Source organism: Canis lupus, chromosome 8, assembly GCF_011100685.1.
Source record: "Canis lupus familiaris isolate Mischka breed German Shepherd chromosome 8, alternate assembly UU_Cfam_GSD_1.0, whole genome shotgun sequence".
Lineage (NCBI taxonomy): Eukaryota > Metazoa > Chordata > Mammalia > Carnivora > Canidae > Canis > Canis lupus.
In genome coordinates, this window is record NC_049229.1 from 64,844,600 (window position 1) to 64,867,534 (window position 22,935).

At 46.4% G+C, this 22,935-nt stretch overlaps 1 protein-coding gene and 1 non-coding gene across 2 annotated transcripts; both read right to left on the minus strand.

Annotated features, from left to right (window-relative positions):
- Positions 1 to 7,440: 7,440 nt before the first annotated feature.
- Positions 7,441 to 7,547, minus strand: LOC119873040. The gene has a single exon (XR_005363845.1). It is a non-coding gene; the product is annotated as a U6 spliceosomal RNA (small nuclear RNA).
- A 6,547-nt stretch (positions 7,548 to 14,094) lies between these two features.
- TCL1A (TCL1 family AKT coactivator A) lies at positions 14,095 to 20,052 on the minus strand. Its single transcript, XM_038545982.1, has 4 exons — positions 19,933 to 20,052; positions 17,323 to 17,493; positions 16,850 to 16,910; positions 14,095 to 16,305 (listed from the first exon to the last, which is right to left on the minus strand). The coding sequence occupies exons 1-3, from the start codon at positions 20,050 to 20,052 to the stop codon at positions 16,854 to 16,856; spliced, it is 348 nt and encodes a 115-aa protein (XP_038401910.1). The 3' UTR covers positions 14,095 to 16,305; positions 16,850 to 16,853.
- Between the last annotated feature and the right edge of the window lie 2,883 nt (positions 20,053 to 22,935).

A 22,935-nucleotide genomic window follows, 5' to 3' on the forward strand; every position in this document is an offset into this window, starting at 1 on the left:
GTTGTGGAGGCTGGGAAGTCCAAGACCAAGGCACAGCAGATCCAATGTTGGTACAAACCCCCCTCCTGGTTTGCAGATGACTCTCTTCTTGCTGTATCCCCACAAGGCAGAGACGGGAGAGAGGAAGCCAGCTCTATTGAGTTTCTTCTTATAAGAGCACTAATCCCAACATGAGGGCTCCACCCTCATGTCCTAAGTACCTCCAGAAGGCCCCACCTCCAAATGCCACCACACTGGGGACTGGGGTTTCAACAAATGAATTTCGGGGGGACACATTCAGTCCATGGTGGTGGCAGATGATGGTGGACTTCAACATGTAATCAGATGGTAGCCCAATCACAACTATCATACCATTATTTTCACTGGCACCAATCGGTTTCTCATTCTTGGTATATGCTCACTGGTCTGCTCAATGCATTCTTACTCTCCATGTGTAGAGAGGATGAAAAGTTTGCCTTTATCAGAAAGGCAAGCAGCACACATTCATTGTTTTGCCCCAGACCCCTCTCCTGGACCTTGAGCCTTGGCGTTTCACGGGGCATGATGCTGGGCCACCATATCTAGACTTCATGCTATTTGACCTGTTGAACAGGAAGTGGCAGGTCCCACGGCTGCCCCCGTGAGATACGTGTGTGTCAGAGAAGGGGAGACAACTCCCCCATGAAGGTTCAGGGCTGCCACTGGAGGGAAGTAGTTGGGGTCCTGTGGCTTGTGGCATGCCAAAACATCTCCTCTCAGCTGAAACACTGTTTGGAGTGGGGCCCAGAGGAAGTTTGGGATCTGCAACAAATCTGTCCTGCCCTTAGGGCCAAATGATTGGGCACATCTGAAAGGGGCCTTTCACATTACCCACTGCGTAGCTCAGAGCGGCTTTCCACGGGCAGCATGTGGAAAGCTAAGGAAGCCTATCGAGTGCCACATCTCCTTCGTGGCAGGAGGTGAAGGGCTGTTGAGGTAGGGGGGAAGGGGAGCAACCCTCCTGGGTTCAGCAGGCTGCAGTTTTTATATACCTCACCACCCCGCCAAAACTCATCAAATGGCACAACACAGCTCATCGGATTTTTACAAACACAGAAAACAAAGCCTATGATGACATGCTCTCAGAAATAAAAAAATAATAAATTTATTTTTATTGGTGTTCAATTTGCCAACATACAGAAAAAAAAGAGATATATTTGACAAGATATTCTTAGCTGATATATTAGCTGATATATGCATGGATTTATATCCAGGCTCCCATATCTGTCCCCTTGGTCTAGGTGTCTGTGTTTAGGCCAGTGCCATATTGTCTTGATTACTGTAGTTTTGTAATCTATTTTGAAATAAGGAAGTGTGGTATCTCCTGCTTTGTTCTCCTCATTGAAGATTGCTTTGGCTGTTGGTTGCTATGCCACAACCTTTATGAAAGGGAGCGTGACAATAATGAGCAAGATTACATGTATTTTCACCCTTTATTCAGCAATAGTGCATTTAGGGATCAATTTCAAAGATATATTGATAAATATTGCTAAAGATTATGTCACAATTTTATTCATTGTGGCTGTATTCGTAATAGCCAGAATAGAAACAACCAAAGTGTGCATCAATAGAAGAACTAGCTGACTAAATTATGGTACCTTCACACAATGGCATACTCTATAACTGTTGAAAGGAGTGGGAGATGTCTCTACATTGCACTATGGAGTGGTCTCATGGATACTGGGGTTTTTTTTTTTTTTTCAGATTTACTGAGGTATAATTTGTACAAAAAAAAAAAAAAACAAAACAAACCCTGCACATAGTAATGTATACGATTTCACGAGTTTGGGTATACGCACACATCCAGGTAACCATCTCCATGATCAAGGTAATAAACATATCCATCACCTCCAGGAAAAAAAAAAAAGATATAAAAAAAATAGGAGCCAGTACCCCCCGCAATGGGCTTCAGGCTTGGGGTGTGGTTAAAGGGATTTTATTTGTAATGTTTTCTTTTCTTTTTGAATTTTTTTTTAAAGTTCTTATCTATCCATTCACGAGAGATACAGAGAGAGAGAGAGAGAGGCAGAGACATAGGCAGAGGGAGAAGCAGGCTCCATGCAGGGAGCCTGATGTGGGACTCGATCCTGGACCCTGGGATCATGACCCGAGCCAAAGACAAACACTCAACCACTGAGCCATCCAGGTGTCCCATGTAATGTTTTATTTTATTATAAGGAAAATGTACTTACAGCTCACTTGGTGCAGTAAAAGTTGGTATCAAGGAATTGAAAAACAAATATGCCCTACCAAGAAAGCAAGCTATCACAAATGGTTCTCCGTCCACTTACCTAAATAGCTACATAGCCAGTACCTCATACCTTAGTCCTTACCATGTAGGACAGCGGCCAGCAAACTCTAGTCCCTGGGGCCCAGCTTGGCCAGCCACCTGTTTTTATAAATAAGGTTTTGTTAGAACAGAGCCACACTCATCATTTACATGCTGTACATGGTTGCCCTCCATACAACAGAGGCAGAGTTGCTACAACAGCGACTGGTAATGGCCCTTAGAGCCAAAATATTTACTATTGGGCCCTTTAGAAAAAGTCTGCTCACCTCCGACTAGACTCCTTAACTGGTTTCTCTGGCACCTTCTGCTGGCTCTGGGCTCAGCGTGAGTGTCACCTCCCAAGATGGGCTTGCCTGAGGTCGGCCTGGTCCGCAGCCAGCCCTGTCCATGCTCCTGATTGCTGCCCTCCATCTACCCCATCACGGTGCTTCTTTCCGTGCTGGAATGGCCACCAAACTCAGGGCCAAAGATTGAGTTGAATACAGGAATACTGGATGCCAGAAGCAGGACAGGTTCTGGGAACATCTGGGCCACACCTTGTACTACAGGTAGCCTGTTTCCGAGGCTGGGAATGGGGGATAATGGAGGTACCCACTTCCTTTGAGGCTAAAAGGAGATAATCCACACTAGTCACATTATCACAGTAACTAGTGCGTTGTCACTACTGGTTAGTCTAACTCCCTTTCCTGACCGAGCTGGTGGCCGAGGTGCAGAGAGAGGGCTGGTGTGTCTCATTCCTACAGCAAAGTGAGTCAGTAGCTGGGACAGAAACACAGCCTGGATGCTCCGCTGCGTTCCAGACCTTCTGACCCATGCTGCCAACCGGGGTGGGGGGGATCCCCTGGAGCCTCTAGGAATCAAAGGAGCTACGAACATTAGGAAAAACTGGGGGCACCTGTGTTGCTCAGTGGTTGTGCACCTGCCTTCAGCTCAGGGTGTGATCCCAGGGTCCTGGGATCGAGTCCCACATCGGGTTCCCTGCATGGAGCCTGCTTCTCCCTCTGCCTGTGTCTCTGCCTCCTCTGTGTGTCTCTCATGAATAAAAAAAATCTAAAAAAAAAAGGAAAACCCAGGAATAATGAACGAAGTTCAGGATACAGTATTTATACATTTCGGTTTTGAAGAAAAAGGACTGTGCAAAAATATGAGAATAAAAATACGTAATATACAGATTTCATTCTCTTCTTTAAATATGCAAAGACCTTTGTTTTAAGCAGCCACAAAGCAAATAGTGTGGTGTTATTTCAACTTTACCTTTTCCTCCTGTGGCAGTAACACCTGGATAAATTCATTCCTAGGTAGCCTGGAGCCAATGGGGGCTGGGGGTGCTTGTCAGCCTGTTCTACAGTCTCCAAAGAAAGCAGAAATGTTGAAAAAAGGCAGTTGTAACTTGGAGCAAAAATCGACCTAATTATTTGTGATTATATGTCATGTTTTTAAAGGCGAGCCCTTCAATACGCCAATTGTGTGATTTTTTTTTACAGAGCAAATTGCATTGTTCTTGCAACATTTCTTCATTTCTAGCTACAAACCAACATTCTTTCCTTCCTGTTTAAATTATATTAATCAAAATAAAAGAGCAGCCAGACATTTGGTTTGTCCCTCAATGCCTTTTATGACTCTTTACAAAGTAAAATAATCTTAGAAAGTTTTTGATCTTTTCCTCCTTAAAAGCACACTCAATGACCCTTCCCACCAAATACAGAAAATATCATAAAGAAGGAATACTGATTTTTATTGAATCTACTATGTGCAAGGCTTCCCATCTGCTGGCTGATTTTTTAAAAAAATTATTTATTTATTCATGAGAGAGACAGTGAGAGAGGCAGAGACATAGGCAGAGGGAGAAGCAGGCTCCCTGTGGGGAACCTGGTGAGGGACTTGATCCCGGGATCACCCCCTGAGCCGAAGGCAGACTCTCAACCACTAAGCCACCCAGGAGCCCCTGCTGGCTGATTTAATCTTTAAAACAACATCATGAGATAGGTTTCAGTGCCCCGGTCTCATTGTGGGTAAGGAAACGGAGGCACTGTGAGGTGAAGCACTTTACTGTGGGTTTGAGTCAGAGGGCTGACTGGCATTCTATCTAAGTATGTTTGTCTTCTGAGTTCACAGTGGTAGCAGTACTGTGACTGAGAGCATGGACTAGAGCCAGGAGCCTGCTGTACTCCACGTCTGCTGCTGACCAGCTCTGTTAACTTGGAGCCAAGTGTGGAGTCTAAGACTCAATTCTCATGTGTGTAAAAGAAGCATCAGTATAATAATATCTCCCCTTAGGGTAGGTTCTTACAATGCTTCCTTTATGGCCAGGTGGGCTTGCTTCATCCCTGAGCCTGGCTCAGGCCCCTTTCCTGGCCTCTACTTGCTCCTAGAGGACCCCAGGACTTCCCACAGCAGACCCACATCCCACCTGATTTCCAGTAATTGTTCCTTAATGGGCTCTCTCTCGCCCTTCTTCCTTCTCAACACTCTCAGTGTGTCTACTAGGAAGAAAGGAGACAGAAAAAGAAAGGAGAGTAAAGAGAGAACAGGTAATTGGCCACAGCAGCTCTGGCTTCTAGGAGAGACACACAGTTTCTTTTTGGAATCGTCTTTTATGTAGCAATACACAGGGATGCAGCATTGAATCGCTGAAAAGCTAGCCCCAGGCAAACAGAACCAAGTTGTTCTGCACACACAAAGTAAGAATGTTAGTTTTTGCAGGATTAGCTATATGAAGGAAGGAAGGGTCTGGGAGGGAGGGGGGAGCCCAGAAAGATGAGGCAATGGGCTTAGTGGGGAGTGGAGGGATGATGCTGTAACCATGACTGAGAGATTTGTTTCAAAACAAGTGTCTAATATCCACTTTTGGGCATCGTCTGAAGATTAACCCACAAACCTCCCCAAACCCTCAAACTTCACTCCAGACAAGCCCCCAAAGTCTGTCACCTGCATCCCAATGGTGAAGACATCCAAGCAGTGCCCAGTGTGAGGTGGAGTGATAGGTATGGAATAAGAATGAGAGATGTGAGAGAGCATCCATAAACCAAACTAGATCAGTAGATGCTGCAGCTCTGGAGTAAGGGGGGGATGATGATGATAAGTGTGAGACCCCACTGAAGTCTCTGGAGAGACAGTGAAAGGTGACATAGAGATGGCAGGAGTCAGGCTAAATTAAATCAGGTCTAAAGGATAGAGTTCCCCCACTGATGTATAGAGTACAGCAAATGCAGGGTATTTCATGATGAACCAGACATAATTATCAAATTATGAGCAGAGTCTATTATTTTTCTACAGGATAGGCTAAATTTGTGCATGCCTTCCAAGATGAAGGTTTACTGTGATTGTCCATGACTCCCAAGGGTTGGAGGATCAGTAGAAATGAGACATTAAGATATTTAACCCAATACAATCCAACTGAGCAGGCAGTGAAGTGAACATGGCTTCTTGGTGTCCTTGGTTGGTAGGTGACTGTCAGGGGGAGGAATCATCAGGTCAGAGTTCCTGAGATTCCAGCTTTTTTGGCCCTCCAAGCCCAGAGGCCTATGTCATCAGCACCTCAACCAATGAACCTGCTGTGTAAGTACTGTGTCATCTTGACCAGTTTCCAAAAGCTGAGTTTGTGCAAAAAGCTCTTCCATATTGAAATGTTCAGTTTAATAGCTTCAAGTTTCAACTCTGAATGGCAATTGTAGTAAAGTATTTGTAAGAGCATTTTCTTGGAAAATACGTCACTAAATTTTGTAAATGGTATTTTCCATAGTAGGTTCACCTGCCAATACTAGGAGGATCCACTCACTGACAGTGATTTCACTGGACCAATTCACATGAACTTCTCTGGTGTAAAGAGTTGGGGAAGAATCTTTTAGAATTAGCATTCCTCTAAAGGTATTTACCCTTTGTAAAAAAAAGTTGTGTGAGCAAAATACAACAACACTAACAAAGCAACTTGAAAATCAGGGCAAGGTTGTGATAGTGGCATGGTTTTCTGGGATCTTCAAACACAAGCAGAGTAACTATGATAGAAGAAGAGAAATAGTATATAAAGTGAAAACATAAAAAGAAAATCAGAAGAAAAAGATCTAAAGGATTCAAGCAATAGCAATGGATACAGAAGAGAGGTAAAGATGATCCAACATATGCATAATAGCTCCGCCCCCCAACAAGAAGAAAGTAAAAATAAGGCAGTAGAGAGGAACAAATAAAAACAGCTATTAAAGAAAAACTTTCCTGAAAACATATACACACACTAACTTGAACCTGTCTGTTTAAAGGGAACATGCTGTGCCTGGACCAGAATAGTCAACTGCAAGACACAGTCTATTAAAGTTATTAGACTTCACAGAATAGAAATCCTTTTGGCATAAGGTAAAACCACCAAGTAACTTGCAAGGTAATACATCTTCACAGAACACTCTAAGGTTAAAACACAATGGAAAAGATGAAATAACATAATACAGATACCCGAGAAAGAAAATGTGAGCCAATTTTTTTTTAATTTAGCCAAAGTGACCATCAAGTATAAAGGCTACAAACCATGGTGAAGTTGAGGTAATCAGGGAATAATGCTCCTGTGGGCCCTTCCTGAGTAATGTACTAACCAATATGCTTCAGACAATCAAGAAAATCTGAGAGAAGCTTTTCCTAAGAACAACTGATGAGCACTGAACATATTTAATGGTAGAATGAAGAGCAGTGGGCACAGTGTGAAAAATACTATGTATTTGTAACATCCTCTGATAACCAAGATGTAATTGAGCTATTGAAAATGGGCAGAGAAGGGAAATATTATAGAGAAAGTAAGTTTGCTGGTTGCCTTAAAGGTTTCATTTAGCACTGAATAGATAGCACATTAAATACTTCAGGGAGAAGGAAGAGAGGGGAAAGAAGAGGTTACTAATTTCAATATTGTTCATAGTAAGTGATTAAAAAAAGGTCTGCACCATCCTACATGGTAGCCACCAGCCATGTATGGCTATTTAAACTTAAGTTAATTGACTTAATTTTGAATTCAGTTTCTCAATTAGATTAGTCACCATTCACATTTCATTTCATATGCATCCAGTAGCTTCCATACTGGAGAACACAAATAAAGAACATTTTCATCATTCCAGGAAGTTCTTTGGACAGTGTTACAACCAACAGTATTTTTTAAAAATCTAGAATGCTTCAGGAATTTTCAGGTTATCCTTGTGCAGGGGCCATTCTAATATTCCCTATAATGTTCCAATTTTAGTATATGTGCTGCTGAAGTGAGCACAACCAATAGCATTTTTAAAAGGAGAAAGGACACCACCCTGAGATATTAGTATAAACATAACCATGGAAACAAAACATCCAATCTATGGTATTTGATTACAGCAGCCTGAGCAGATTAGAGATAGGAATTTTCTACACATTGGCCTATAGATTCAACACAATCTCTTCTCAAATCTCCCTGACTTCGTTGTAGAAACTGATAAGCTGACTTTGAAATTCATATGGAAATTCAAGGGACCCAGAATAATGAAAATAATCTTGAAAAAGAACAAGATTGGAACACTCACACTTCTCAATTTCAAAACTTATCACAAAGACATAGTAATCAAGACAGTGTAGTATTGACATAAGGATGGATGTGTATATATCAACAGAAGAGAACTGAGAATCCAAACATTAACCTTACTTTTACAGTCAATTTTTGACAAAAGTGCCAAGACAATTCAATGCGGTGGGGGGGGATAGTCCTTTCAACAAATGACACTGAGGCAACTTACTATATGCATGGATCTCTACCTCATACCATACATAAAAGTCAACTCAAAATGGACTACAGACTTTAATGTAAGAATTTAAACCATAAAACTCTTAGAAGAAAATGTAGAGCAAACCTTCATGACTTGGGTCAGGCAAAGCTTTCTTAGATATACTATTAAAGACACAAGTGATAAAAGAAAAAGTAAATTAGAATTCATCAAAATTAAGAAGTTTTGTGCTTAAAGGACACTATCAAACAAAAGAGAAGATGACACAGATTAGGAGAATATTGATAAATTACTTTTTTTTTTAAAGATTTTATTTATTCATGATAGTCACAGAGAGAGAGAGAGAGAGAGGCAGAGACACAGGCAGAGGGAGAAGCAGGCTCCATGCACCGGGAGCCCGACGTGGGATTCGATCCCGGGTCTCCAGAATCGCGCCCTGGGCCAAAGGCAGGCACCAAACCGCTGCGCCACCCAGGGATCCCGATAAATTACTTTTGATAAGGGAGTTGAATCCAAATATATAAAGAACTCTTATAATTCAGTAATAAAAAGAGAAAATAATCCCATTTTTAAAAAATGAGCAATATATGAATCGCAGAGATGCAATGTACAGCATGGTGGCTATAGTTAGTAATACTGTATTGCATATTTAAAAGTTGCTAACAAAGTAATATTAAAAGTTCTCATAAGAAAAAATTTCATAACTGTTTATGGTAATGGGTGGTAACTAGACTTATTGTGGTGATCATCTGGCAATATGTACAAATATTTGATCATTTTGTCATATACCTGAAATACGTTATACATTGATTATACCTTCCTAACTCTGGGAAACGAACTAGGGGTGGTGGAAGGGGAGGTGGGCGGGGGGTGGGGGTGACTGGGTGGCGGGCACTGAGGTGGGCACTTGACGGGATGAGCACTGGGTGTTATTCTGTATGTTGACAAATTGAACACCAATAAAAAATAAATTTATTTAAAAAAATAGGCAATTCATCTTAACAGGCATTTCTCCAAAGAAGATACAAATGGCCAAAAATCACATGAAAATGTATAGATATCATTAGCTATCAGGGACGTTCAGATCAACACCACAATTCGATACCATTTTACACTGACTAGATGGCTAGAATCCGAGAGCCACATAATAAGTGTTGACAAGGATGTGGAGTTATTAGAATGCTCACATACTGCTGGTGGGAATGTGCAGCCACTTTGGAAAACAATCTGGTAATTCCTCACAAAGTCAAAAACAAGTTACCATATGACCCAATAATTCCACTCCCAGGTATATAACCAAGAGAAATAAAAACATATGTCCATGGGCCACCTAGGTAGCTCAGGGTCCTGGGATTGAACCCTGAGTTGGGTTCCCTGCTCAGTGAGGAATCTGCTTCTCCATCCCTCTTTGGGTTCTCTCTCTCAAATAAATAAAATCCTTTCAAAAAATCAACAGCAAAAAATATGTCCACACAAAAACTTACACGTGAATGTTTGCAGCAGTATTATTTATAATAGTAAAAGTGGAAATAACTCGAATGTCCATGAATTTATAAAATGTGGAATATTCATATGATGGAATATTATTTGATCATAAAAAGGAATGAAATACTGATACATGCTATAACACGTATGAACTTTGAAAATATTATACTAAAGAATCCAGTCACAGAAGACCATATTAAAGGATTCCATTTAGATGAAATATCTAGAATAAGCAAATCTATAGAGGTAGAAAGGAGACTAGTGATCGTCTGGTGCTGAGAAATTTGGTGGTATTATGGAGTAACTGCTAGTGATTACATAGTTTTTGTTTGTTTGTTTTTTGAGGTAATGAAAATGTTCTAAAATTGATCATGGTAATGGTGGTACAACTCTGTAAATATGCAAAAAACAACTGAATTGGACACTTTAAATATGTGAATTGTATGGTATGTCAATTATATTTAAATAAAACTCCTAGGGCAGCCAGGGTGGCTCAGCGGTTTAGCACCGCCTTCAGCCCAGGGCGTGATCTGGAGACCTGGGATCGAGTCCCACATCAGGCTCCCTGATGGAGCCTGCTTCTCCCTCCGCCTGTGTCTCTGCCTCTCTCTCTCTCTGTGTGTGTGTGTGTGACTATCATAAGTAAATAAAAAAAATAAAAAAAAATAAATAAAATAGCTAGAAAAAGAGAAAAGGAAAATGAGAGTACATAAATAAAGAAGGAAAGATAGAAACAGATGTCAGTGAGCTAGAAAAACAAAAAACAAAACAAAAAAAAATAGCATAAGTGAATCAGAAAGTTGGGTCTTTGGGAAATAAAGTAGACAAACTTAATTTTATGAAGTGCGATGAAACACAAAAAAGACAAAATAGGAAATGACAGGGGGCAATAATCACCCAGAGAATATTAAAACTTAAGAGACTATTGTGAATAACTATAAAAAGAAAATATAAAACCTAGATGAAACTGATGCTTTCCTAGGAAAATTGATTTAACTTAAATTGACCCCAGTAGAGAGAGAAAACTTAAACAGATCGATTTTTACAGAAATAGAAAATTCTACAAATGCTCTTTCTAAAAAGGGACCAGGCTTGAATGGATTCATAAAGGAATTCTATCAAGCTTAAAAAAAATTCTAATGTAACCTGCACTCTTACAGGATACAACACAAGAAGTCTTGAAATTATTGTTATAAAGTGAATATAACTTTGATGCTAAAACTTGACAAAAACTGAAGGGGGGGATCCAGAACACTTCCACTATGGTGCAAAAATGTTAAGTAAAGGGGCACCTGGGTGGTTCAGTGGTTGAGCATCTGCATTTGGCTAAGGTCACAATCCCAGAGTCCTGGGATCTAGTTCAGCATTGGGGTCCCTGCAGGGAGCCTGCTTCTCTCTCTGCCTATGTCTCTACCTCTCTCTGTGTGTCTCTTATGAATAAAATATTTTAAATAAAATATCAGCAAAGAGATTCACCATCAACACCTTATATATCATGACCAACTGGTCTGGCATTCCAGGAATGCAAGAAACAGTCAATAACCTAATATTAATATGGTATTATGGGACGCCTGGGTGGCTCAGTGGTTGAGCATCTGCCTTCAGCTCAGGGCACGATCCCACGGTCCTGGGATCGAGTCCCACATCAGGCTCCCTGCATGGAGCCTGCTTCTCCCTCTGCCTCTCTCTCTGTCTCTCATGAATAAATAAAATCTTAAAAAAAAATATGGTATTATTAGAGTTCAAGGCAATATCATATGATCATCTCCTTATGTGGTCTATGTATACAATGGAACATTCCTCAGCCATTAGAAACAACAAATATCCACCATTTGCTTCAACGTGGAGGGAACTGGAGGGTATTATGCTGAGTGAAGTAAGTCAATCGGAGAAGGACAAACATTACATGCTCTCATTCATTTGGGGAATATAAAAAATAGTGAAAGGGAATAAAGGGAAAAGGAGAAAAAATGAGTGGGAAATATCAGAAAGGGAGAGAGAACATGAGAGACTCCTAACTCTGTTATTCTATATGTTGGCAAATTGAACACCAATAAAAAATCAAAAAAAGAAAAGAAAAGAAAAAGGCATGCAAAAAACCCATTCACGTTAAACTTCTAAAAAAAGGAATTGAAAGATGCTTCTTTAATGTGATAAAATACAAATATTTAAGCTCCAAAGCCAGGATTATACTTAATGGGGAAACTCTAGAGGCTCTCCGGTTAAATTTAAGAAAATAAAAGAATGCCTAATACCTCCACTACTTACCATAGTGCTGGAGGTATCAGACAAGCGAAAGGAGTTACAACCACATAATTAGAGAAGAAGAGGTAATAATCTCTCTATTTGCAGATACTTCATTATACATCTGGAATACCCAAAGAGTAAATTAAAACTACTATAAACAATGAGATAATTTAGTAATAACAGACTAGGACATTGACATATTGGAAACAATAGGGATTTTATACGCACATAGGTACCACCCTCCAGGCAACGTCCTGTTAAAGATGACAAAAGGAAAGACAGCATTGCAATAACAAAAATAAATAAAATGCCTGAGAATAGTTTCGACAAGAATGTGCCAAACCTTTATGATTAAAACTATAAATTCCTGAAACATACAATGTAGACTTAAATAAAAACCAAGGCACAGATGACAAGAGACCTGAGACACATCAACCACACACCGTCTGTGCCTTGGTTTAGACCAACCGTGGAAAGACATTTGAGACCAGTGAGGACATCTGAAAACAGACTGGCTATCAGAGGGTATTAAGGCACGGAGGGGGGCACTTGGCCTGGATGAGCACTGGGTGTTATGCTACGTGTTGGCAAATTGAACTCCAATAAATTTTTTTTTTTAAATAGGGAAAAAAAAAGGAATCACAATGAATTTTGTTAGTGTGATAATGTTATGGTGGTTATCAGGAATAAAAGTCTTATATGTAAAGATACGTAATAAAAGGCTTGTGGGCAAAATTACCAAATATTTAAAATACTTGGCACGGGATGCCTGGGTGGTTCAGTGATGGCGTATCTGTCATTGACTCAGGTCATGGTCCTGGGATCGAGCCTTGCATCGGGCTCCCCTGCAGGGAGCCTGCTTCTTCCTCCATGTCTCTGCCTCTCTCTCTGCGTCTCTCATGAATAAACAAAATCTTTTTAAAAAAGTTGAAATTTAAATTAATAAAATAAAATACTTTGGCAAAACAAAAGAAGTGGACCCCCGTTTTGTGTGTGGGAGGGGGAAGGAAGCAGGATCGGCATGGTATTGAAAACCACGGGAGCAGCTGCATCTGATGCCAGGCACCGCAGGTTTGCACCCCAGTTCATCTCTGTTAGCTTCAGGAATGTTCTTTGCACCCCCTGCCCCCCATTCTGCCTCATTGGTTTGTCCCTTTCTGCGGAGCTCTTCATTCTGTGCATACACCCAGGCTCGATACCCACTTTGCCCCCCAACACCCTGGAAGCCAGGCTTCTCTGAGCCCCGCCGATTAAGTCCAGAGCCATGTCATCCCTCCTTGCCTCCCCTTCTCGCTCGTTCACCCCTGTCACAGCACTAAACTCCCTGACGACACCATTAGTCTCTAGGGACCAGATCCCACTGTCACTCTTCTTTCCTCAGCCCCCAACAGTGTGTTCCATGGTCTTCATCTCTCTCTCTCTCTCTCTCTCTCTCTGTTTTTTAAAGGTTTATCTATTCATGAGAGACACACACACACAGAGGCAGAGGCAGAGGGAGAAGCAGGCTCCATGCAGGGAGCCCGAGGCTGGACTCGATCCCAGAACCCCAGGATCACGACCGGACCCAAAGGCAGATGCTCAACCAATGAACCACCCAGGTGTCCCTTATCTTTTTAGTCTTGACCTGTGTTCTGGATTCATGTTCAATCAACAGCCCATCAACACTCACAACTGGAGGAATCACAGGCCTCTCAAACTCGACACAGGCTGGAGCAGGGCTCTGGTACATTCCCCTTTGTCCAAGCCACATCCTCGCCTCAAGCGGGGGCCCCACTCTCCACCCAACTGTCTCAGCCAACGCTCAAAGTCCCTCTTGCCATGGAAAACAGTAGATTCTTCGATGTATTTAGTTATTTCATTAGGGCCACTTATTCTTATAAAACAGCCTTTCTTTTAACGAGCAGGAATCCTTTGGCTGTTTCTAATTTCAAATTAAACCTGCACCACAGGCATCATTTCCTTACCCTGGGACTCTCTTCCCTGGTTTAAGAAGCTAGCTCTCTCTCATTCTCAAGGTCCTATCTTCGTAGGCCACCCCCACTTCTTCCCCATTGGACCTAACCCCGTCAGATCACCCTGTTTGGTTTCCTCTGTAGCACTGTGCACATAAGCTTCTTGTTGGTCTTTTTTCCCCCCAAACGAAAGCTACGTGATAGCAGGGCCTGTGCTCTGGTCACTGCTCTATCTGTGGCACCCAGCAGAGCTCCCAGTGTGGATCAGACGTTTCCGAAACAAGCATTTGGAACAAGACCAGTCAGTCTGCTTGGGCTTCTAGAACAAAATACCAGAGACTGGAAGGCTTAAACAACACACATTTATTTCTCAAGGTTCCAGAGGGTGCCAGCAGACTGGGCAGTTGGTGAGGACCTTCGAGAACTTTCTTCCTGGCCTATAGACAGCTGTTGGCTCCTTGTGTCCTCAACTTGGCCTTGCCTTGGGGCTTGTGCATGGAGAGCTGCTCTTTCTGTGTCTTCCTCTTCTTCTCAGGGCACTAATCCTATCATGGGGTCCCACCCTCGTGACCTCAGCTAATCCTAACCATTTCCCAAATGCCCCACATGGGGCCTGGATGTTAGGGCATCAACACATGAATGAGGGGTGGGAGTGAGAGGGACACAGTCTGCCCAAACTTTCCTCTTCCTGGGCCAGTTCCTAAAATGAAGCAATTGGCTGATCTCCGACGTTTCTCCTGTTCTGACATCCTGATGTTGTCCCTACCAAGAGGGGTCTGCCTACGGACAGCTCCCACACACCAGACTCTTACGCTGGCAAGCACCATGCAAGCCAATGGGGTTCCAATCACAAGAGGCACAAACCCTGTCACATGTGGTGTCCAACGTTCACCTGTCCTCGTAAGACTGGGATCAAGGAATATAAAATAGGAGAAGCGGTGCTTTCCTCCTATGATGCTCTTATTAGGTACCTAACAGTATACACATCATTACCCCCATACCTCTCTGTGACGAAGAAGCTACGGACTCTGGCCACACACAAGTGGGAGGACCCATGCACCACACAGGATGGATTCCTTCTACTGGAAGCATCCCTCTGTGATACCTGAGGCCCTATTTACCGGCTCCTGGGGCGGGGGCGGGGGCAGCTAATCTTGTGATGGAAGCAGGCGGGGACAGGGCATGGGGTGGGCTGGGCTGTAGGAAAGGGACTCCCTCCAGCTGAGGCCTGGGGAGCTGGGGACAGCTGCGAGTGGGAACAGGGACTCCTGGTGGCCCTGGAACTACACATGTCAGGACAGAGCCCATGGGTGCCAGAGCAGGGAGGGGGGGACCAGAGGGTGTGACCTTGAATGCAAGGAGCTGCTGGCAAAGACTTTCTGAGGTCACTTACTCCCTCCAAGAACACTGGGGTTTTGAGATTTTGGATTATAGGAAAAAAAAAAATTCTAGCCTTATCACCAAAGTAAAAGAAACACAATGAATTCATGAGTATTCTTTCCCTTCCAAAATGTCTTCTCTGGGGCAGCCCCAGTGGTGCAGCGGTTTAGCGCTGCCTGCAGCCCAGGGCGTGATCCTGGAGACCCGGGATTGAGTCCCACATCGGGCTCCCTGCATGGAGCCTGCTTCTCCTCTGCCTGTGTCTCTGCCTTTCGCTCTCGCTCTGTGTCTCTCATGAATAAATAAAATAAAATCTTAAAAAAAAAATGTCTTCTCTGGTGACCGACGGCCTGTCCCTGATTCTCTCCTCTGGCATCTAGGTCACGAATAGAAGCTGGTTGGGCACTGAGGTAGACAAACTGTTTTACATTTAATTAATCAACATTACAAAGTGTTCACACTACATACAACTTCGTGACATCCGGGTGTGTGGGCAGCATTTAAAAGCAGCCCCTGCACCCTCTGTCCCTCTGTCCCTCCACAGATGGGTGACCGAGGGTGTCTGGTCTCGCCTGCTCAGCCCCCCGCTCGGTTGTGAGCTGGGGACTGTGGACTAGCGGGCTTCCAGGTCCTGGGCACAGATCTGGGCTCCTCTCGGGCCTTCCTGTGACCTGCACCTGTGCCCACCTGCGCAGGGGGGGCTTTTGCAGGCAGGGGCCTGTGCAGACATGCCGCCTGTCACACAGCTGGTGCAGGGGTTGGAAAGCCTGGCCCAGGCTCAAGTGAGCGGGCCTGCTCTCCCCTGCAGCCAGGGGCACAGGGAGCTGAGGGAACAGACTGAGAAGCAGCCACGGGTATGTGACAGGCGACACTAGTTACTGGGAGGGGCAGAATGGAGACAGAGGCCAAAAACCATCAGGGCGTGGGGAAAACCAGAGGCCAGGTGCTGCTGGGACACCCGGAGGATGCCGTACCAACCTCTCCAGTGCCAACCTGCCGGCGGGGGAGACTGGGGGGCCACAGGCAGGTCCAGCAGGCCCTGTGTAGGGCTCATCCTCGGCCCCCCAATCCCCCCCGGACTGGGGAAGTACTGGAACAGGACACGCACAGCTGGTAAACGAAGGTGACCGCAAGCACGAACATCCCCTCTGCGGGCCAGCAGGACGTGGCCTCGGGGGATGCAGGAGGAGACAGGAGCGCGGGACCTGGGCTAAGAGAAGACAGAGTCAAAGGCAAAGGGGAGGATGTGGCACGGGCGAGGGCCGGGGTGGAGGGTGGGTGCGAGCGGAGCTGCTGGGGGGAGTCTGGACGGGGAGCTTGGGGGTCGGCCTGGGCCCCCAGGGCTGAGCCCCTGCGTCTGAGCCAGGGCAGATGACCAAGAGAGCGAGAGGCCTGGTGTCAGCGCACTGGGATTGGGAACCCGGCTCTGTGACCTGCCCCAGTTATGGTGCTTCCTCGAGGCTCGTTTTTGTAACCTAGGAAATCGAGTAATTCCCAGCTCAGTCGAGGTGATGATCAAGTGGGAGCACCCATAACGTGAGAGGCGCTGTACAGACGTGCACCCCTGCGGGGAAGGGGGCCGCGGACAACTGACTAGCCCCCAGTGTGGTAATGGGGAGAGCAGGGACCCTGAGACCCTCAGAGGACAGTTCCGTCGGGGTGGGAGTCAGCACTGCCTTCATGCGAGAAGGGTGGTCCTTCATCCCGACCTGGGCACTCTGGACCAACAGGTGCTGGGCCCCGAAGGTACTCACCTGGTCACTCATCCTCCAGGTCTGGCAGCTGCTCCAGGAGCATGTCCTCCATGCCACTGAGCTGCACGGGAGAAGCGGGTGAGAGGCCCGGGCCCTAGGAAGTCTCCTTCCATCCTTCTATTCCTGCCTCCCGGGCCTTCCAGGAGCTCGGAGCAGCAGGCAGGAACCTGCCTGGGGGCGGGGGATTCGAGGAGCCCCTCCTCCCACCAGCCTTCACCCCCTGACTGCCCATCCGAGAGGCCTCCCTGTGGCTGAGACCTCAGAAGGTGGCCCAGTCAATGTCTTCTGATGTCTCCCCAGTCCAATCCTTGAAAAACCTGCAGTTGTAAACTCCTACTTGTTTAGCTTTTGGTGAGAGATGGAGGGAATGGATTGACCTCAGAGGCCAGACATGGGGGCCTGGGGGAGGCGAGGAGGACAGGACAGGCCCACCCAAGATGACTCGACGGTGTCCAGGAGGAGGACACACTTGCCTCAATGTGGTACACTATGCGCCAGAAACTGGAGTCTGAGCCTCGGTATCTTCTTCCAGGGTAGAGCTGCCACATGGAAGGCAGCAGGCATGGGGCTAGCAGGCTGGGGCACATGGCCTCCCCTAGGGGGACATCTTCCTGACGCATGAGTACCTGGAGGCTGCTCTCCGTCTGAAGGGAAGGGAAGACCAGGGCATGCCTTCAGGGCCCAGGCTCCCCAGCACCCAAATACCCAGGGTCCTTCCTGCCACCCTCACGGCCCAGCTGACATCTGAAATGCTGGCGATCACTCTTCCCAGCAACTTCACCCCTTGCGCCATGCATGCCCCTCTCAGGCATCGGGCCAGGCGGAGATGACCGGCACTTACATGAGTCTAGACACCCAGACGGGGCCACACCAGGCCCACGTCTTCCTGACAAACTGAACATTCGTCCCTGAGCTTCCTTAGCTGCAGTTTCTTTGATTCTTCTTTATTTTGTCACAGAGCCCAGCCCCTTTTATTTATTCATTAAAAAAAAATTTTTTTTAAGTAATCTCTACACCCAACACGGGGCTTGAACCCACAACCCTGAGATCAGGAGTCGCTTGCCCCACCGACTGAGCCAGCCAGGTGCCCACAAATGCCCCATTGAAACAAATTTCCCCAGCACCCACAATCAGGTGAGAGACCACTTTTCCCCATCTCCACCAGTGCCCCTCTACTGCAGTAAGCTAACCTGCCACCTCGTTGGTCATGTGCCCCACGATCAGCTCACAGCACAGCAGCCAGGGTGTGCGTCTAAAAATCATGTCACCTCCTGTTTGACACCCTCCAGTGGCTTCTCATTGTGGGCAGAAGAAACTGCAGCCTTTACCATGGTCCACAGACCCACTAATGTGGGCCCGTGCCTCCCTCATCTCTTCAGTCCTCCACCTCCCACCCTGTTCCTCCACCTCCCACAAAGGCCTTCTTGCTCTTTCCAGGACATGCCACATCCCCAGTAATCTCTTGCATCTGTGGTCCTCTGCCTGGAACATTCTCGCTGAGATCTACACGCGGCTCACACCCTTCCTTAGATAGGTTTCTGCACAACTTTTTATCTACAGGGACAAATTTCTGCAAAATCCAGCTCTATGAAATACACATGAGGCCCGCATATCTAAAAGTGAGACTTACAAAGGTTTCAAATAAAATGATTGGACAAAAGCATGACAAACAAATGCAAATTAATTCTCTGACGGGGTCTTGCCTGTAGACCCCACGCCACTCGTTACTGCCTCTCATCCTTACACAACTTACCACCAGCTTCAATTATTTTATTGTTCTGCACCCCTCAGCAAGCATCAGCTTGCTGAGTAGCAGGATTTTATCACATTCCCCACAAAACCTCATAGCCTGGAAAGCAGGCTGGGTCTATAAACTAGGCATTCGTGTCTGCTCAAGAACTACTTTTCCAAAGTGGAAATCATTTTTTGTTTTTTGTTTTTAATTTGTTTTTTGTTTTTAATTTCCCATCTATGAGATAAATTAGAATTGTTAAATAATTCAGATCATCCTGCAAGATATGAGTGGAAATCACCATTCTTGCTGTGTTCGTTTATAGTTTTCTAGAGCCTCTAGACCACTTTTAGTCTGCGTGTTCATTTTTTTCTTATTTTTTTTTATTTTTTTTTTAAATTTATTTATGATAGTCACACAGAGAGAGAGAGAGAGGCAGAGACACAGGCAGAGGGAGAAGCAGGCTTCATGCACCGGGAGCCCGACGTGGGATTCGATTCCGGGACTCCAGGATCGCGCCCCGGGCCAAAGGCAGGTGCTAAACCGCTGAGCCACCCAGGGATCCCTTCTTATTGGTTTTAAGTCAATCTTTACATATTAAGGGCAGCCCCGGTGGCTCAGCGGTTTAGCACGGCCTGCAGCCCAGGGTGTGATCCTGGAGTCCCGGAATCGAGTCCCATGTAGGGCTCCCTGCATGGAGCCTGCTTCTCCCTCTGCCTCTCTCTCTCTGTCTTTTGTGAATAAATAAATAAAATCTTAAAAAAAAACTTTACAGGGATCCCTGGGTGGCGCCGCGGTTTGGCGCCTGCCTTTGGCCCAGGGCGCGATCCTGGGGACCCCGGATCGAATCCCATGTCGGGCTCTCGGTGCATGGAGCCTGCTTCTCCCTCTGCCTGTGTCTCTGCCTCTCTCTCTCTCTCCCTCTGTTACTATCATAAATAAATAAAAATTAAAAAAAAAAAAACTTTACATATTAAGAAAACAGGCCCTTTCAATCACATGGACACAAAGCCTGCCCCACATTGGGCTAGGGGTATGTTTCACGCAGGATCTATGAGGACAATGCAAAAACCTCCACTTTGTGGTCTTGGTGTCCTGTGCCCTAACCAGAGATTTAAATGCCAAGAGACACGGTGGTGGGGACCTGGGATTCCAGGCCTCTCACATCCTGCAGAGCTACCATAATATTTTTTTTTTATCTTTGTTCCTAATTCGGCGTCTGCACCGCTGCGTTCCGGGTGAAGCAGGCTCCGCTGCCCCCCACCCCCCCGCCCGCCCCTGGGAGTCGGGGCAGGTGGTCCCACCCCGGATGCCCACGCCGCGCGCCCGGCCCGCCCCGGGGCGGCTGTACCTCGATGGTTACGGGCAGCCAGGTGCGCTGGTTCTCGTCCACGTACACGGACGTCTCCCAGATCCACAGGTGGTCCGGGTGCAAGGCCGCGTGCGCCCTGAAGAACGGGAGCTCGCCCATGGCGCCCCGGGGCACGGGCGCGGGAGCCTCTGCAGCGCGGGAGCCCCTGCAGCGCGGGGTCGGGTGGGTCGCGGTGCGCGCGGGCGCCCCCGGGCGGCGGGGTGGGAGGGGCCGGGGGGGCGGGGAGGGGCGGGGCCGCGGGCGGGTCTGCAGCTGGACCTGCAGGGGGGCGCCCTGGCCAGGCCTGGGCTCCGGCTGTCCCCCCCTCCCCGCTCCCCGCTGCTGCTGGGGAGCCACCCCCTTGTCCGTGCCAAAGGCCTCTCGGCTCTCCGGGGCGCCCAGACCCCACTGTCCGAGCCCGCCACCGCGTGTGTGTGGCTGCTCACGTCCCACTAGAGACCGGGACGCCAGGCCGCTGCTGGGAACTCACAGTCGATGCCAGGCAACCCAGAGCCGGGCCCCCCTGCACATCTTCCCGGATCATGCGAGCCTGAACGAAGCCTGGACCCTCCCAGGTCCAAGCATCCCCTTCAGCCTCTGGATGGGGTGTCCGACTCGGTCTCCTTGGCCAAGTGCTACTCATGAAGCCCCGACACCCCACTCACCCCCACCCCCCTCCGCAAACACATTTTCCACGGCTTTGATGATGGTGTGGTCATCTAATAGCTATTGTGAAACACGATGGTGAAGAAACATGGGTTTTTTTTTCCCCTTTATAGGCTTTGAATTCATTGCTGAGCACATCCTTCAAAATGAATGCTTGAAAAGAATCCCTTCTCTCCGCCCCAAGATCAATGGAATTGAAAAGTCCCTGGGTTTCATGATCAAACCGGCTCTCTGTGAATTACAGCAAACAAGGAAAACAATGTCACTTCATTTTGCAGTACACCGCATGCCCATTAAGGCAATTAAGAAAATAAAGTACAATGAGAAACATGTAAAGCGAGGCCCGGCCTCGTTGCTCAAGCATCACCCCTGGCTGCAGTGTGGTGCTTCACCTTCCAGCTCCTTCCTGACTCTCTGCCCAGGCACTAAGAAAATACTCTGTGATCTTTCGAGATATCACAGAAATGAAAATGAGCTTAACCCTGATCCTCTGACAGCAAAGGTATGTATGTGCTGCTCTGCCCACTCCAAACAACCTAATTCCCAAGAAAGTGCTGAGGTGGCCTACAGTAATGGAGATAAATATATAATTGGATTTACCAGGAACACAAAAAGAGGAGACAAAACCCAAGCCAAGGTGGAGTGGAGGAGGCAGACGGGAGCCCAGCAAACCTCCTTCCCGGAGCAGCCTCTGGTGGTGCTGGTATTTCATATTCAGACTCGTGGCATTCAGAGTGATTTCCCAGTGGTTGGTTCTTAATTCCAGACCCAGGTAGCCACTGGGAGCAAGATAGTATGGTAATGGCTGGGGAATCTCAGCCCTGTCCTGAGCTTTGAGGTCAGAAACGGTGGTAACAAGTCTGGCTTAGACAGTGTGGCAAGGGAAGGAGGTAGCTAGGAGCCCGCGTGGCCACTGACCCAGCCACATCGAGGACCCCAGGACCCAGAAGGCCGATTTCTGGGGTCTGCCGATTTCATTACCACTCCTTCTGCTCTTCAGAGAGGCCACAATAGTAACAAGTAACAGAACAAGAATCACACTCCTTTGCCTGAATATCCTTCTGAATGTCCTGGGAATACATATGATCCTTACACCCCCCAGAGTCCTTTGAAAGAACAATATATGTCTTCAGCGTTGCATGAGAGCTTCTTAATATTGAGCAAGAGTGTACATCATTCTTGTGTAGGATTTAGCGAATCACTTGAGAGGGGATTCCAAAACATGAAAGTGGCACAAGATGACTGAGGAGTTCATGGGGCAGCATCGGGGGAAGGGGGCTGGGGTCTTCTTTATGGAAATCCATGAGAAAGGAATAGCTTCTGTGTGGTCTAATGGACAGGCAAGCTCTCCAGCATAAAATCTACCCCATTTTAGGGGTCAGAGGTCATTGGACCTAGCTTTTATTTTATTTTATTTTTATTTATTTATGATAGTCACACAGAGAGAGAGAGAGGCAGAGACATAGGCAGAGGGAGAAGCAGGCTCCATGCATCAGGAGCCCGACGTGGGATTCGATCCTGGGTCTCCAGGATCGCGCCCTGGGCCAAAGGCAGGCGCCAAACCGCTGCGCCACCGAGGGATCCCTGGACCTAGCTTTAAAGATTTTTTTTTTAAGATTTTATTTTTTCAAGAGAGAGAGAGAGAGAGAGGCAGAGACACAGGCAGAGGGAGAAGCAGGCTCCATGCAGGGAGCCCGATGTGGGGACTCGATCCCGGGTCTCCAGGATCATGCCCTGGGCTGAAGGCAGATGCTCAACCACTGAGCCAGTAGGGATCCCCTGGACCTAGCTTTAGAGTCATATACTCCTTTCTGGCTCTTTCCTTTATCCGTCTACAAGCGCCCTGAGGACAATCAAGTGGTGTTTCATTTAGAAAGTAACACAAAGCAATTATTTTGATTTTTTAAAAAAATACATAGAATCCTTAACTGATGCTTTCATGTTCTGGCTTTACATCCAGGTTCAGCTCTGCCTCTATCATCTGTGAACTTGGGAGCTCCTTTGCCCCCTTGACCTCATTGTCACACTTGTGTAGTGAACGGGCCACACTTGGTACCCTTGAAGTCCATTCTAACTCAATGGTCCCTGGTCCTCTGATAAAGTTGTCTAGTGGGAGGTTAAGAATGGCTTTGGGCAGAGTGGTTCTGCATATGAAGGACCGCAATGGAATCTGTTCTTTAGGAGGATGGAGGACATCTTCTTGGTTGAGTCCCAAGGAAGAGCCTTGAGGGTGAGTCACAACCACTTAGTGTGTAGCTAAGTCTGTCCAGCTAAGTCTCAAGCCTTCCCCCAGATCAACTGGGTCAGAATCTGCATTGCAACAAGATCCCCAGAGAA

Bases quoted from the DNA above. Each gene is read 5' to 3' on its own strand.
- TCL1A (XM_038545982.1), bottom strand. From the start codon at position 20,052: ATGGGCGAGCTCCCGTTCTTCAGGGCGCACGCGGCCTTGCACCCGGAC. The intron at 17,494-19,932 runs GTACAGCCGCCC...CCTTCCCTTCAG, and splicing joins GGCTGCCCGTAACCATCGAG to ACGGAGAGCAGCCTCCAGGT. The intron at 16,911-17,322 runs GCAAGTGTGTCC...TCTCCCGTGCAG, and splicing joins GCATAGTGTACCACATTGAG to CTCAGTGGCATGGAGGACAT.